This window comes from Ictidomys tridecemlineatus, chromosome 14 (genome assembly GCF_052094955.1).
Source record: "Ictidomys tridecemlineatus isolate mIctTri1 chromosome 14, mIctTri1.hap1, whole genome shotgun sequence".
NCBI lineage: Eukaryota > Metazoa > Chordata > Mammalia > Rodentia > Sciuridae > Ictidomys > Ictidomys tridecemlineatus.
In genome coordinates, this window is record NC_135490.1 from 32,276,909 (window position 1) to 32,291,103 (window position 14,195).

The 14,195-nt window shown below is 35.6% G+C and overlaps 1 protein-coding gene across 17 annotated transcripts in view; it reads left to right on the forward strand.

The window, feature by feature from the left end:
- Tenm3 (teneurin transmembrane protein 3) overlaps window positions 1-14,195 on the forward strand; it is a 2,430,710-nt gene that overhangs the window by 2,381,845 nt on the left and 34,670 nt on the right. For all 17 annotated transcript variants that reach the window (XM_078031007.1, XM_078031002.1, XM_078031009.1 and 14 more), the window contains 3 exons: window positions 441-673; window positions 2,205-2,359; window positions 3,136-4,010. In XM_078031007.1, the coding sequence (XP_077887133.1) occupies window positions 441-673; window positions 2,205-2,359; window positions 3,136-4,010 (1,263 nt within the window). The remainder of the gene's footprint in view (window positions 1-440; window positions 674-2,204; window positions 2,360-3,135; window positions 4,011-14,195) is intronic.

Below are 14,195 nucleotides of genomic sequence, written 5' to 3' on the forward strand. Positions count from 1 at the left end.
GATATGAGTGAAATTGGTAGTATGCTGTACTGCCCTGGAGAATATGTTAGAAGTACCCTGCCCCTGGAATAAGCTTCATGTCTATCACTTAGGGACAGTTTACTAGTGGCCTTGCATTGAGCCAAAATAGATGTAGACAACTTGCTTCTTTGTTTTAGACCATAAGCACATTGCAGCTAATGGTAATTATTTTTAAGAACGGCTGTTAATAAATTGAATCCTCAGCATCAAGCCAGGAAGGGAAACAATAATGTCAAAGAACCACTGCCTGGGATCACATTGACCCAAATCATTGTTGAATATACTGTTTATTTTCCAATCTTTGATAATACATTCCAGTTTATAATCAGCTTCTCATGTTCTATTTTATTGTGCTTTTAATTCCCCATGTGTATTGGGAGTAACTCTCTTGTGATGTTTATGTATGATCCTTTTTACAGCAGCAACCCAGCTCACAGATACTACCTGGCAACTGATCCAGTCACTGGAGATTTGTACGTTTCTGACACTAACACCCGCAGAATTTATCGCCCGAAGTCACTTACAGGAGCAAAAGACTTGACTAAAAATGCTGAAGTAGTTGCAGGAACAGGAGAACAGTGCCTTCCATTTGACGAAGCCAGGTGTGGGGATGGAGGGAAGGCTGTGGAAGCAACACTCATGAGTCCCAAAGGTACTGGCAGTTATCAATTTGAGGATTTCTTTTTATTAAAAAAAAAAAAAAAAAGTGAAAAATCCAGTTAGTGCCTGATTGTGTTTAATGCTGAGTCTAACATTTTACCTTTTACTGTGTTCTAGAAAGCTGTTTCACATCTAGTGTTTTTAAAAAACCGTTTAGTGTGAAACTGCTCGAGTCCTAAGTTGATTTTACAGTAAATATTAGGTTCTTGGCATTTTCTTTTTAATCATCAGACCATTTTTTCAACTTTTCAAAGAACGAAGCAGCTATTCTATATTATTCAGGTCACATCCTGTTAAACTTCAAGGGAGTGTCCAAATTCTTTCATTGTCCTGGAATTTCTTTGTCATGAATGAGTCCCAGGCTTCTTTAAAACCATCACTAAGCAACCCTATTAGCTCTCGCCCACTTCTGAGCTGTTAAACTTTTGTTTCTATGCCATGGGAAAAAAACGCTTGCCCTGAGGAATTTTTGGAGGTAACAGAGACAAAAATTCTATGTGATGAAGGCTTTTGAGCCAGTCAGGATTGACTCCTTGTATTATGCCATTCATTACAATGTTTTTCTGGTTTGGGGGCCTTATATTTTTTTCATGATAGCTAGTGACTATTATGTGAACAAGGACTGGAAAAAAGTACTTCTTGTACTGAATTATTCATAATAGCAAATTTCTTTGTAACAAGGTCATAAAAACACTAACCTTGGCTTAGATCTACTTTTGTTAAAAGAATATTATTACTATACATTGACTATCACAGAATTTGAACCTGTTTCTATAATTTACAAACTACGAGGTTACTATAAACATTATAATTTTATACTTTATACATACAGGTACTATATATATGATTCATGTACTCACTGGAGATACTTACAAATTTGGACTTTTTCTTTATTGCATTTTAAATTTATTTCTATTGTAAATGCCTATGTTGGATTTCTGTGTGTGTGTGTGCATTGCCTTCTTTTGTTGTTGTTTTTATTGTTTTGTTTTGTTGGATTTGGGGGTTTGTTTGATTGTACTGGGAATTGAACCCAGGGCCTCACTCATGCTAGGCAAGCACTCTATCACTAAGCTACATTCTCTGCTCTTTTATTTATTTGTGTGTTTCTGTGTGTGTGTGTGTGTTTATTAGTACACTATACGTATACATAATATTTGGGTTCATTTTGGCACAATTTTACAAACATGGATTATAATTTGCTTCAATTCAGTCCCCAGTATATTCCTTTTCCCTTCCCTCCTCCCTCTCCCTGTTCCATATCCTCTATTCTACTGTTCTTCCTTTATTGATAGATTTTTTTAAATCACCAAACAATTCTATATACATATATGAATATACCATAATGAATTTCACCTTTATGTATATCTATTTTTAATGCTTTTGCAATTGACAGTCTTACTTGCTACCTATCACCCCTATTAACACTGGGATTAAATGTTGAGTTTAGTGATGGGCCTAAGAGTTTAATCAAAATTAATTTCTTTTCAAAAATGAGTAACTCTTACTTCTCTTGTATAAAGGAATGGCAGTTGATAAGAATGGATTAATCTACTTTGTTGATGGAACCATGATTAGGAAAGTTGATCAAAATGGAATCATATCAACTCTCCTGGGCTCTAACGATCTGACCTCAGCCAGACCTTTAACTTGTGACACTAGCATGCACATCAGCCAGGTAACTAAAATGTCATGCTGAATTTTTTATTTTCTTCTATGTGAGTTGATTTTCTGTGTCAGTAAGCTGTGATGATGCCAAATTAAACTGCATATATCATGTGTGGCAATAGTTATGATAAAGCTGTTCCATTTAAATGTATCTAAGGAGCTAATAAAAAGTTATTTTTTCTATAATTCTTCATTTGATGAATTCAGTGAAATACAGAACAATTTTCACAAAGAAATGCTAAGCATTTGTAATAAAATATCAGTAAAGTAGCAGCATGCAGATATTCCAAAAAGAACAAAACAGCTTAAATCTCTAATCTTTTGATTGCATGGGATTCTTGAGTATTGAGAAAACCCATTATGATTAGTCCCAAGGGACTTATATTTAGACTTAGGAACTTCATTCTTGGCCTGATTGAAAACACAATGGAATACTAATGTATTCATAACCTAGAAAGCCCTGACATTTGGCAGTTAGTATTGCTATAAGGAACATATGTGTTCATATCTCAGCAATATCTGTTGACTCACTACACAGAAGTTTATTTGCCATTTGGCTCCAACTAGCAAATCTTTCAGTGTGTTGCATTTTTAAATAAAATGTTATTTCTTGCATTTGTTTCCACTCAAAAATTTTAGGTTTATTTTACTATGGCTATTGAAAAAACAATTTTACAACAGTTTATCAAATTAAGGTTAATTTCCCTGAATGGTCTAATTTACTCTTCTGGCAAATTAACTGTGGTGCAGTAACTGACTAACTAGACCATTTCTTTCTTTATTAAGGTTCGTCTGGAATGGCCCACTGACCTAGCCATTAACCCCATGGATAACTCCATTTATGTCCTGGATAATAATGTAGTTTTACAGATCACTGAAAATCGTCAAGTTCGCATTGCTGCTGGACGGCCCATGCACTGTCAGGTTCCTGGAGTGGAGTATCCTGTGGGGAAGCATGCAGTTCAGACGACACTGGAATCAGCCACTGCCATTGCTGTGTCCTATAGTGGGGTCCTGTACATTACAGAAACAGATGAAAAGAAAATTAACCGAATAAGGCAGGTCACAACAGATGGGGAAATCTCCTTAGTGGCTGGAATACCTTCAGAGTGTGACTGCAAAAATGATGCCAACTGTGACTGTTACCAGAGTGGAGATGGCTATGCCAAAGATGCCAAACTTAACGCTCCATCCTCCCTAGCTGCTTCTCCAGATGGTACACTGTATATTGCAGACCTAGGAAATATTCGGATCCGGGCTGTGTCGAAGAACAAGCCTTTACTTAACTCCATGAACTTTTATGAAGTTGCCTCTCCAACTGATCAAGAACTCTACATCTTTGACATCAATGGTACCCACCAGTATACTGTAAGTTTAGTCACTGGTGATTACCTGTACAACTTTAGCTACAGCAATGACAATGACATTACTGCTGTGACAGACAGCAATGGCAATACCCTCAGAATTCGACGGGATCCAAATCGGATGCCTGTTCGGGTGGTGTCTCCAGATAACCAAGTGATATGGTTGACAATAGGAACAAATGGGTGTTTGAAGAGCATGACTGCACAAGGACTAGAATTGGTTTTGTTTACTTACCATGGCAATAGTGGACTTTTAGCCACTAAAAGTGATGAAACCGGATGGACAACGTTTTTTGAGTAAGTATTGAAAATCCTATTCTGATTATAAAATACTATGATATAATGATGTAATCTGTAATAATAACAATATAATGTTAAGGGTCAGAGGGACCCATGTTCTTGAGGGCTTTGAGCTTCTATAATTTTTGGATCCCTCTTTCAGAAAAAGAGGACAAAATTAGATGAGATACAAAATTAGATGCAGAGCCTTGAAAGGGATCCACACAAGTGAGGAGGCCCAAAGATCAAGTTTCATGTAGCTTGATGGTAAATTTACCTCTCCTTAGGGATTAACAGTTTGCTTCAGTATATTAGCAGCAAGCCTTTCAGAAACAAACCACAGCTTTGGTTTTAGGCATAAATCCTTTGGGTTTGGATTTGCCCACTTGATAAAGCTGAGTTGGGAATTTTCATTGAAGGAAAACTTTAAAATAATTTTAAATGAACTTCACTGATTATATCAGTACTATAGTGTTATGCTCATCAAAAGGAAGGACCTAACTTTTCATAATCAGTTATTATAGAAGCTAAACTGCACTTAAACGAGCCTTCCAACTGAATTCAAATCAGGAATGCTTGTCGCCATCTGAAAATGTATGAAAAGGTTGGAGACCTATTTAGCCAGGGGATTCTACTAAGTATGTAGAACAGTGGCCTAAGCAATATGTCATCCAAATAGTCACATTTTGTGAGGTCAGTAAGAGTGATATCAAAATTAGTCATTGTATATTTTATGGCGTGTGTACTTTGCAGTGAGTGCGTGTGTAAAATAATTTTCAATTGCATGTTCACTTGACTAACGTTGCAAAAACCACGAGGGGAAATTAGATGTACAGAGATGGCATATTGACAAATGCAAAATAATCCTTGGAATGAATATTGAGGTCCTTAGTGGGACTTTTACAATAATATGCTGAAGTAAAAATATTTTCTCTAAGAGCACACCTCTAAAATTATAATAAAAGTCAGTAGGAAAAGTGATTCAATATACAAATATTTTCTGTACAACTTCTCTGGAATGGTTCTTATACATAAAGCCCAGTTCTCCTGTAGCTTGAATTGCTTCTCTTTTTTGACAGATTCCCTTTTAATAAAATGAATGTTACCCAGCAGCATGATTTTGTCAGAGGAACAAACCTTTTCAATTGAATTGCATTAAAATTCTGTTCTTAACATTCCTTTTGCTCATTTTAGGATCGCAATAGGAAAGGAATAAATTGGAAGTTAATGGAAAGCACTTCCTTTGCACTGCTTTCAAAGTGATAGCAGGCTACGTTGCCAAAGAGGCGAAAATGAGCATAGAAAAAGTGCTACCATCACATGAGACTGGCCAGGAGAGCTGCTCTGATTATAAGATCCTCAGGAAATGATGGTGGCATGGGTAGGGTTTCACTTAAGTTGAAAGCAGGAAGGAAAAATAGAGATATGTTAAGTTTTTGGTACAGTCTAGGACTCAGTCCCTGCTCTGTGGGCCATTTTTGAATGTGTCCTTATTTGTTCCAGGAATTGACACTGCACAGAAGTTCATTATATGTATTACTGCTGACATGTGAATTTCTCACAGCAGACAGAATGATTTACTTAGGACCTACAACTGTAATCAAGCTAGGAAAGTTAGAGAAAGAGGTACACTTCCTTGGTGGAGTTGACCTGGGAAAGTTTAAGCAAATTTGGATTTTTACTGCTTTTTACATGATAGTACACAAAGAAGACATATTTCTCTATTTAAAAAAAATCTTCTGAGAATTTCAGTCATAGTCAGTAATCAGTAGATGGCTTACAGTAGGGGTTGATTGGCAAGCCAATCTTGTGAATATAATGGGAAAGCAGTGTTTCAAAGATGAAGTTTTTAATTAATCAAAATACCTCCTAATCATGTTTTCACAAACTCATTACACATCATATTTCAAGTATATCTATTAAATGGAATAGCTAGATAAATTACAGGAAAAAATAATTATAAAGATATAATTTAGGGCTGGGGATGTGGCTCAAGCGGTAGCGTGCTCGCCTGGCATGCGTGCGGCCCGGGTTCGATCCTCAGCACCACATACCAACAAAGGTGTTGTGTCCGCCGAGAACTAAAAAATAAAACATTAAAAATTCTCTCTCAAGAAAAAACAAAAAGATATAATTTAAAGATTTCTAAGAACTGTATATTCATTTTGTAAAAGTGCATGAAACTACAGCAGTTAACCTAAGGAATTTAGAATTATCATGTCAGAATGATAAATGGTCCTTTTTTGTTGTTGTTGTTATTTCATACATTATTACAATGCTTGTTCCATGAAAGAGCAAGGGCCCACTTATTCTAAGGGTCAGAAACATTGAAACACATGCAAAGGTAAGTGCACAAAAGAAAAGGATGTGTCCTTGTGGGCAGGACCTCCAGAAGCCTGCTCTATTTTCTCACACAGCAACAGGTTTTTGTCTGTACATTTTGAGGCTGTAGGTGGGCAGACTCAGCCTGCTTCTCCTCATCAGAGCCATGGCCACAGAGTTTCCACTTACTGTATCCTGACTTGGACACATCACTGATTCGAACATCCTGATTGGGTAGTGGAACCTCTAAATCCCTGTCAGGCTTGCTTTGTTGTAGTTACTGGTGAGCTGGCAGGCTCTCAGAATATAGCCTGTCTCTGTAATGTTTCCCTTCATATTTTTGTAGTATGGTGTGTCTAATTTAGACTTATATAGGCACTTGGTAAGTCCATGAAGTATCTGAGAGGTTTGATAACAGCTAGAGTTTCACCAAAACATGAGGAGACTGAGCTCATTCTCTTTTAAACCATCTTTGGTAGGAATTATAGCAATTGTTTTATTGGCAACTGATAGGAACCTCAATTTGGGAATCAGATTTTCTTTTCCCCAGATACAACAATAAAATATTTTAGCTGCTTTTGCTTGGAAAATGTTTTCTGTTTTACTCCTGGAGGCCATATTTCTGAATAAAGTGTCATCAATATGAAATATTTTCTTGGGGGAGGAGGTTTAATTATTTGAATAACAAGATCAACTGAGGAAGTTTCCATTTTATAAAGAAAAAGAAAGTGAGTAAATATGTAATATTGGATAAAAAGAGGTTGTGAAAAAAAATCATGGTTCCTAATTGAAAAACACCTGTTTTCTATGACTTTCCCGACAGCAGTCCCTTGAGCTGATAGGTGCTTTGTAATCATCTTTCTGTATAAGTACCTTGCTCAGAGAAATTAAACTTTTCCATAGAAATTCCCACTTCTGTGTGAGCTTTCTAGCTAGCCTAGTACCTAAAAAGCTTTGAGATTAAAGCTTTCAGAGGATAGAAACAGGTGGAAGAAGACCTCGAGTTAAGGAATTTGCCTGCTGATAAAAATAGAATTGCCATAATTCCTGCCAAATAATTTTTTTAGAAAGAATAGCTCCAACTACTTACTTTACATGTTTCTGTTTTTAATTAATTATTATTAATTAGTTAATTAATTAATTAGTAAAACCTTAGTGTACCATTTGCATGCTGTTCATAGAGTACAAAAGGAAATGGAAAAGTATTTTATAAAATGCAAACTAATTCATCATTTTTGTGACTCCCACAACTCCTGGAATGTTACAGTGCACATAGGACCCTCCCAATAGTTTTTAATAAAAAATTGGAGGGATAAGCCAAATAAGTAGATAGGTGAGTACTTATTTACAGAGAAATATCTGATAAAGCTTCAGCTCTTGCCAAGGCACCACTGAAAGAACATTATATAAACGTTTTTTTGCTCTCTGAGATAGTTCAGACCTCTACACTAATAGTTAATGCCAAAAATATTAACACTTCCCACTTCCGTGGTTGATCTTTTAATAGACTTACCCAATATTACAGGTTAGTCACCTTTTTCTTTATAAACTAAGAACTTCCTCAGTTGATCTTGTATTCAAATATTTAACCCCGTCCCCAGAAATAATTCATATTAATGGCACTTTATTTAGAAATATTGATCTTAAGGAGTAAAAGAGAAGACATTTCCCATGCAAATTCAGTTAAAGTATTTTACTGTTGTACCTGGGAAAAGAAAACCTGATTCTCAGTGTAAGGTTCTTATCAGTCACCAATAAAATAGGTAGGTGATTCTTCAGGCTACAGAGATGACTTCTTCAGCAGGAGAACCTTCATTTCAAAACCTAAATTTGGCAGTAATTTCTTTCAATGTTACTTAGAATTATTGTGTCCTATCATTATTCATTAGAGAAATGACTGATATTTTTAGACATGGTGTAAGAGGAAGAATACAATAGGTGTCAGATGATTTGTAACTACATTCTGAAATCACTGAAATTAATACATCTCATGAGCTGAAAATTTTTATTACTGATTGTCTCTGACCTTCTCTTCCATTGACTTACTGAACAGTAGAAAGGAGGTCCAATTAGCTAAGGTGGTCCCTTTGTGTGGCAACACTGTGATAGCCTAGTTAAGGGTGTTAGTGTTGGGCTCTGTTCCATTCTGCTTTTCATACCACTTAAAACCAATTGCCACCATTATGATTCCTTATCTAAAAATAATTCCAAAGAAACCAAAAAGATCTCACCTGCTACAAATTTATTATTTAAAAAGTTCATACCCAAAATGAAACCACAGTTCTTACACTTGAATGCACACAAAAGCAAATCCAGTGTATTGAATTGAGCAATAGAATAAATTATTTACCAGTAAATGGCATTTCACAGTACTCTGCTTGCTTACCCACATAAAATACAAACCATTTGGGCATATCTGGAGGCTCTTCTGTCTGGTTAAAGACGACAACATGAGAAAAAAGCTATGAATTCTGGCTGATATGTACAGGCACACCAGCAGGTTAGTGGCAATTTTTCTGTCTTGGGACTTTGAATATTTGGAGCCTGGTATTTGTGGAGCTGACTCTGTGATCTTCTGTGAGCTATATTCAGATTCACAGAGCAAATAAATGAGTTTCAGCTTTTACCCATTTATGTAGGTATATATGGGTCTCTAGCTTCTCATTTGGGTGCTTTATTGTCCCTCGTTCAAGCTTTGCAATTTCAGAATGAGCTTCTGAACCATTTCTTTATAATGAACTTAACTCTGTGCCCATGGCAAACTCATGACTCCCACCAGCATCCATTCTGATACCCCAGGAGATGGGAAAAGGACCTCAAAGGAAGAAAGAGAGGCAGAGTAAATAGTAGCTGTGCTACCCTACTCCTAGGACACTTTCACATTCAAAACAGTGTACAGAAAACACAGATAAGGTAGGAAAACTCACTAGACATTATTCTAAATTAGAAGAGATGTGTCCATTCTTGTTGACACTGAATCATGCTTAAATAGCCCAACACCTCTGCCATGCTGTGTTTCCTTCCCTATGGAGCTACTCATGTTAGAAGAGCTACGCAGGGAGCTTCCACAGGGCAAAACTGAGACCATAACCTCTCCTTTGAAAAGCACCTGACATCCAACCCTAAAAACTCAAACACTGAAACTATGAGTCATTGTTCTTTCTGTCAAAAAACTGCATTAAAAACTAAGCCCCCATTTTATAAATATGTAGCTAAAAATGGCACTCAGTCACCTCCTTTTTTTCCTTGTTCTTTTTCTTTCTTTATGAAAGAAAACATTTAGGAAATTAGCAATGATCCGTAAGAGATTTTTTTCAGCAGATCACATAAAATCCTGGGGAAATTCTAAGGTTGATTTCTATTTTTTGATATTTTGTTTAATTGTTTAATAATTTTGCTTTAAATTTTTAACCAGTGTGTGTATTCCCAGAGACATCAGTGAAAAATGTTCAGGCAATCGAATAAAGTAGCTGCCATACGTTTCAAACATTAACCCGAGTACTATTAAGGCCATATTTTTATTAGTATTGATTTATTCCAAGTCCCTTCTGCATTGTAATTTTTAAAAATAGTAAGTTTTGTCCAGGTTTCTGAGGAGAAAAGGAAGTGGGGAAATTGTATATTATTCAGATTACTTGAAAAATCCCAGAAGAAAAAGAAAAACAGATAAGCAGATTTTCTCCGTATATCAGCTGTGTCCTTGAAATGTATCAATAATTGCAAGGCTACATTAACTCTTTCATTGTGTTGTAATTCACAAATTAATGTTCTAGACGTGCTAAATTGCTCCATAATGGTTCAAAAGTGAGTAAATGCAGCTTTCAAATGTCACATTCCCTCTTTAAACTAATTATGTAATTGTCTAAATTAGATAAATGCTCTGATAGCCTCCTGTCTATATCACCAGCTTCCCTTCCAAAGTGATTATCAAGTGATTTATCCTAAGACTAAGTTATATACATTAGCCACTTTAATAAATAGTTTGAGAAGAAAGCAAGAAATCCACACCATGACAACCAGCACAAGAAAACTTTATATAGATAGATAGATAGATAGATAGATAGATAGATAGATAGATAGATAGAGATAGATAGATAGATATAGATATATATCTATATATATAAAATGACAGAACTAAACACTGACAATTGAGCATTTTATAGGGACTGTAAAGCATCTCCAGCTCATTCCTAGGAGAGCAAAATGAAAGCCCAGGCAGCTCTCACTCCTGCTGCCCTAACTCCTCTGCCTCCTCTAACTCCTGCTACCCTAACTCCTCTGCCTCCAGGGGATGTTCCACACAAAGATAACCCTTTCTCAGATTTCCAGGTACAGGAGTGATTTCTGAATGTCTGGAGGGGGAGGATGCCAGCCTAGTATGGACACTTCACTTCCCTTCTGGATCATCTCCCAGTTGGGAAAGGCAGTCAGAAAGGAGATAAGAGTAGCTGGGGGCACTGTCCACATGCTGCCAGTCACTGTAACTCCTCCCTTAGCAGCAGCCCTCCATCCATCACTACCATCACCTCTCATAAACCCACCCACTCACACCCTTCCAAACAGTTTTCCTAGACCTCAGGTTCATCCCAGAGTTTAGTGAATCTATGATTCTGAAAGTGATACCCCCCCAAAAAAAATCTGAGAAATATTGATGTAAAGAAATGCCCACTTTGTGACTCTACCCAAAAAGTAGGTTTTGCCCCCTAAATGTATGTTAAGAGTGTAAGTCTGACATAAATTAACATTTTTCCCATCTCTGGGTCTTTTAATTTTGAAAGAAAAATGTATAAAATCAAAGGCCAAAAACTGGTCTATTTAAGGGAAGTAGTTAATCAATTAGTTGAAGCATTTAATGAATGTAAATCAAGCATCAGCTGGAAGAAAGACAGCCTATTTCAAATTCTGGGGAATAAAACTAGAAGGAAGTCCTTTACTCACAGAAAATGTTTTTAAACTAGCTATTAGAATTAAAATAAAAGAAAGATTGCACAAATGTTACAATGTGGAGGAACAAAATGGTTGAGTATATAAATGTATCAGACTATACCTAGAGAAGCCAAGAAATATTTGAATGACTGAACCTTAAACCTTTACAATATAAAGAAAGACCAGAATGATTTTTACGTTAGTAGTTATTTATATATAGAACTGGGGAGAAAGATTCTACCCAGTAGTTTCTCTTCACTTACCATATGCAGATTCAATTAAAGAGCAGCTCATTTCTACCTGATTAACTTAATAAACAGTTCTATTTTCAACATTATTTACTTTTTTCATATTTTTATTGGTATACTATAGTTGTACATAATGGTGGGATTCATTGTTACATAGTCATACATGCACACAAAATAATAATATAATTTGGCCAATATCATTCCCTGGTATTTTCCCTTTTCCTCTTCTTCTCCCTCCCCCTGTCCCTTTCCTCTACTCTACTGATCTCCTTTGACTTTTCATGAGATTTACACACACATACATACACACACACCTTTTGTTTCTTTTTCCTTTTTAGCTGCTACTTCTGAGAGAAAATTTATAAACCTTGACTTTCTTAGTTTGGCTTATTTTGCTTAACATAATGTTCTCAATCCATCCATTTTCTAGCAAGTAACATGATATCATTCTTCCATAGGGCTGAATAAAACTCCATTGTGTGTGTGTGTGTATGTGTGTGTGTGTGTGTGTGTGTACACCACATTTTCTTTACCCATTTAACCATTGACATACATCTACCCTGGGTCCATCATTTGGCTGTTGTGAATGGTGCTGCTATAAACACGCATGTGTTGGTATGATACGTTGACTTTAGTTCTTTTTTTAATATTTTTTTAGTTGTAGATGGACACACAATATCTTTATTTATTTTTATGTGGTGCTAAGGATTGAAACCAGCACCTCACACGTGTGAGGCAAGTGCTCTAACACTGAGCTACAGCCCCAGCACCCTGACTTTAGTTCTTTAGGATAAATATTAAGGAGTGTTAAAACTGGGTCACATGGTGGTTCCATTCCTTGTATTTTGAGGAATCTCCATGCTGATTTCCATAGTGATTGTTCTAATTTACAGTCCCACTAACAATGTAAAAGTGTTCCTCTTCCTTACATCCTCTCCAGCCGTATTCTTTATGGCTGCTATTTTAACTGGAGTGAAATGAAACCTCAATGTAGTTTTGATTTGCATTTCCCTACTTGCTAATGATGTTGATCACTTTTTCATATATGTGTTGGCCATTTATATTTCTTCTTTTGACAAGTATCTGTTTAGTTATTTCACCCATTTATTAATTGAGGGGTTTTTTTGTTTTGGTGTTAAGCTTGTTATATATTTTGGATATTAATCCTTCTGTCAGAAGAGTAGCTAGCAAAGATTTTCTCCCGTTCTTTTGGTTCTTTCCTCATATTCTTGTTTCCTTTACTGCACAGAAGCTTTTAATTTGATTCCATACCATTTATTAACTCTTGGCATTGTTTTCTGAGTTTTAAGGTTCCTATTGGGAAAGTTGTTGCCTGGATCTTTATTTGGAGTATTATATGTCTTCTCATAGGAGCTGCATAGTTTCTGATCTAATTCCTAGGTCTTTAATCCACTTTTAGTTGACTTTTATGCAGAGTGAGAAATCAAGATCTAGTCTCTCTTTGGTTTACTTTGAGTTGAATTTTGTGCAAAGTGAGAGATCAGGATCTAGTCTCATTCTTCTACATATAAATAACCTATTTAACCAGCAACATTTGTTTAAAAGTCTGTCTTTTCTCCAGTGTATGTTTTTGGCATGTTTTTCAAGCATCAAATGACTGTATCTATGAGGGTTTGTCTCTGTGTCTTTCATCCTATTCCACTGGTCTTTGTGTCTGTTTTTATGCAGTTTCTGTTACTGTAGCTCTATAGTGTAATTTAAAGTTTGATATTGTAATGCCTCCAGCATTGTTTTTTGGTTTAGGATTGCTTTGGCTTTTCTGGATCTTTTATTTTTCTAAATGAATTTTAGGACTGTGTTTTCTAGTTTTGTGAAGAATGCCATTGGTATTTTAATGGGGACTTTATTGAATCTGTATGTTGCTTTTGATAGGATAGACCATTTTAAAAATGTTAATTCTGCCTATCCCTGAACATGGGTTGTCTTTCCATATCTTATGTCTTCTTCACTGTTCTATAGTTTTCATTATGGAGGCTTTCACCTCCATGGTGAGATTTATTCCAAGATATTTTATTTTCCTTATTTCTAAGCAGATTCATTTTTGGTGTATAGAAAAGCTATTGATTTTGTAACCTAATATCTTGCTGAATATGTTTATTAGCTCTAGTGGTCTTTTAGTGGAGCTTTTGGATGGATTTTCAAATTATAGGATCATATCATCTACAAACAGTGATAATTTGACTTCTTTCTTTTCCTATTTTTTCCCCTTTTATTTTCTTCTCTTGCCTATTTGCTCTGGATATAACTGCTAGTACTTCACTGAAAAAGTATGGCTATCCTTGTCTTGTTCCAGATTATAGAGGACATGCTTTCAATTTTTCCCCATTCACTATGATGTTGGCTTTGAATTTGTCATATATAGCTTTTATGATGTTGAGGTAGGTTTCTTCTGTTCCTAGTTCTTCAGTGTTTTATCATGAAGGGTGCTGAATTTTATAAAAGGTTTTATCTGCATCTATTGAGATGACTATGTGATTTTTGTCTTTAATTCTATTTATGTTATAAACTACATTTTTTTGTTTAACATTTATGTTAAACCATCCTTGCATCTCTGGAATAAAACCAACTTGGTCATGTAGTATAATCTTCTTAATATGTTGTATAACACAATCTGCTAATTATTAATTATTTTTCCATCTAAGTTCACCAAGAACATTGGTCTGTAGTTTTCTTTCCTTGATATATC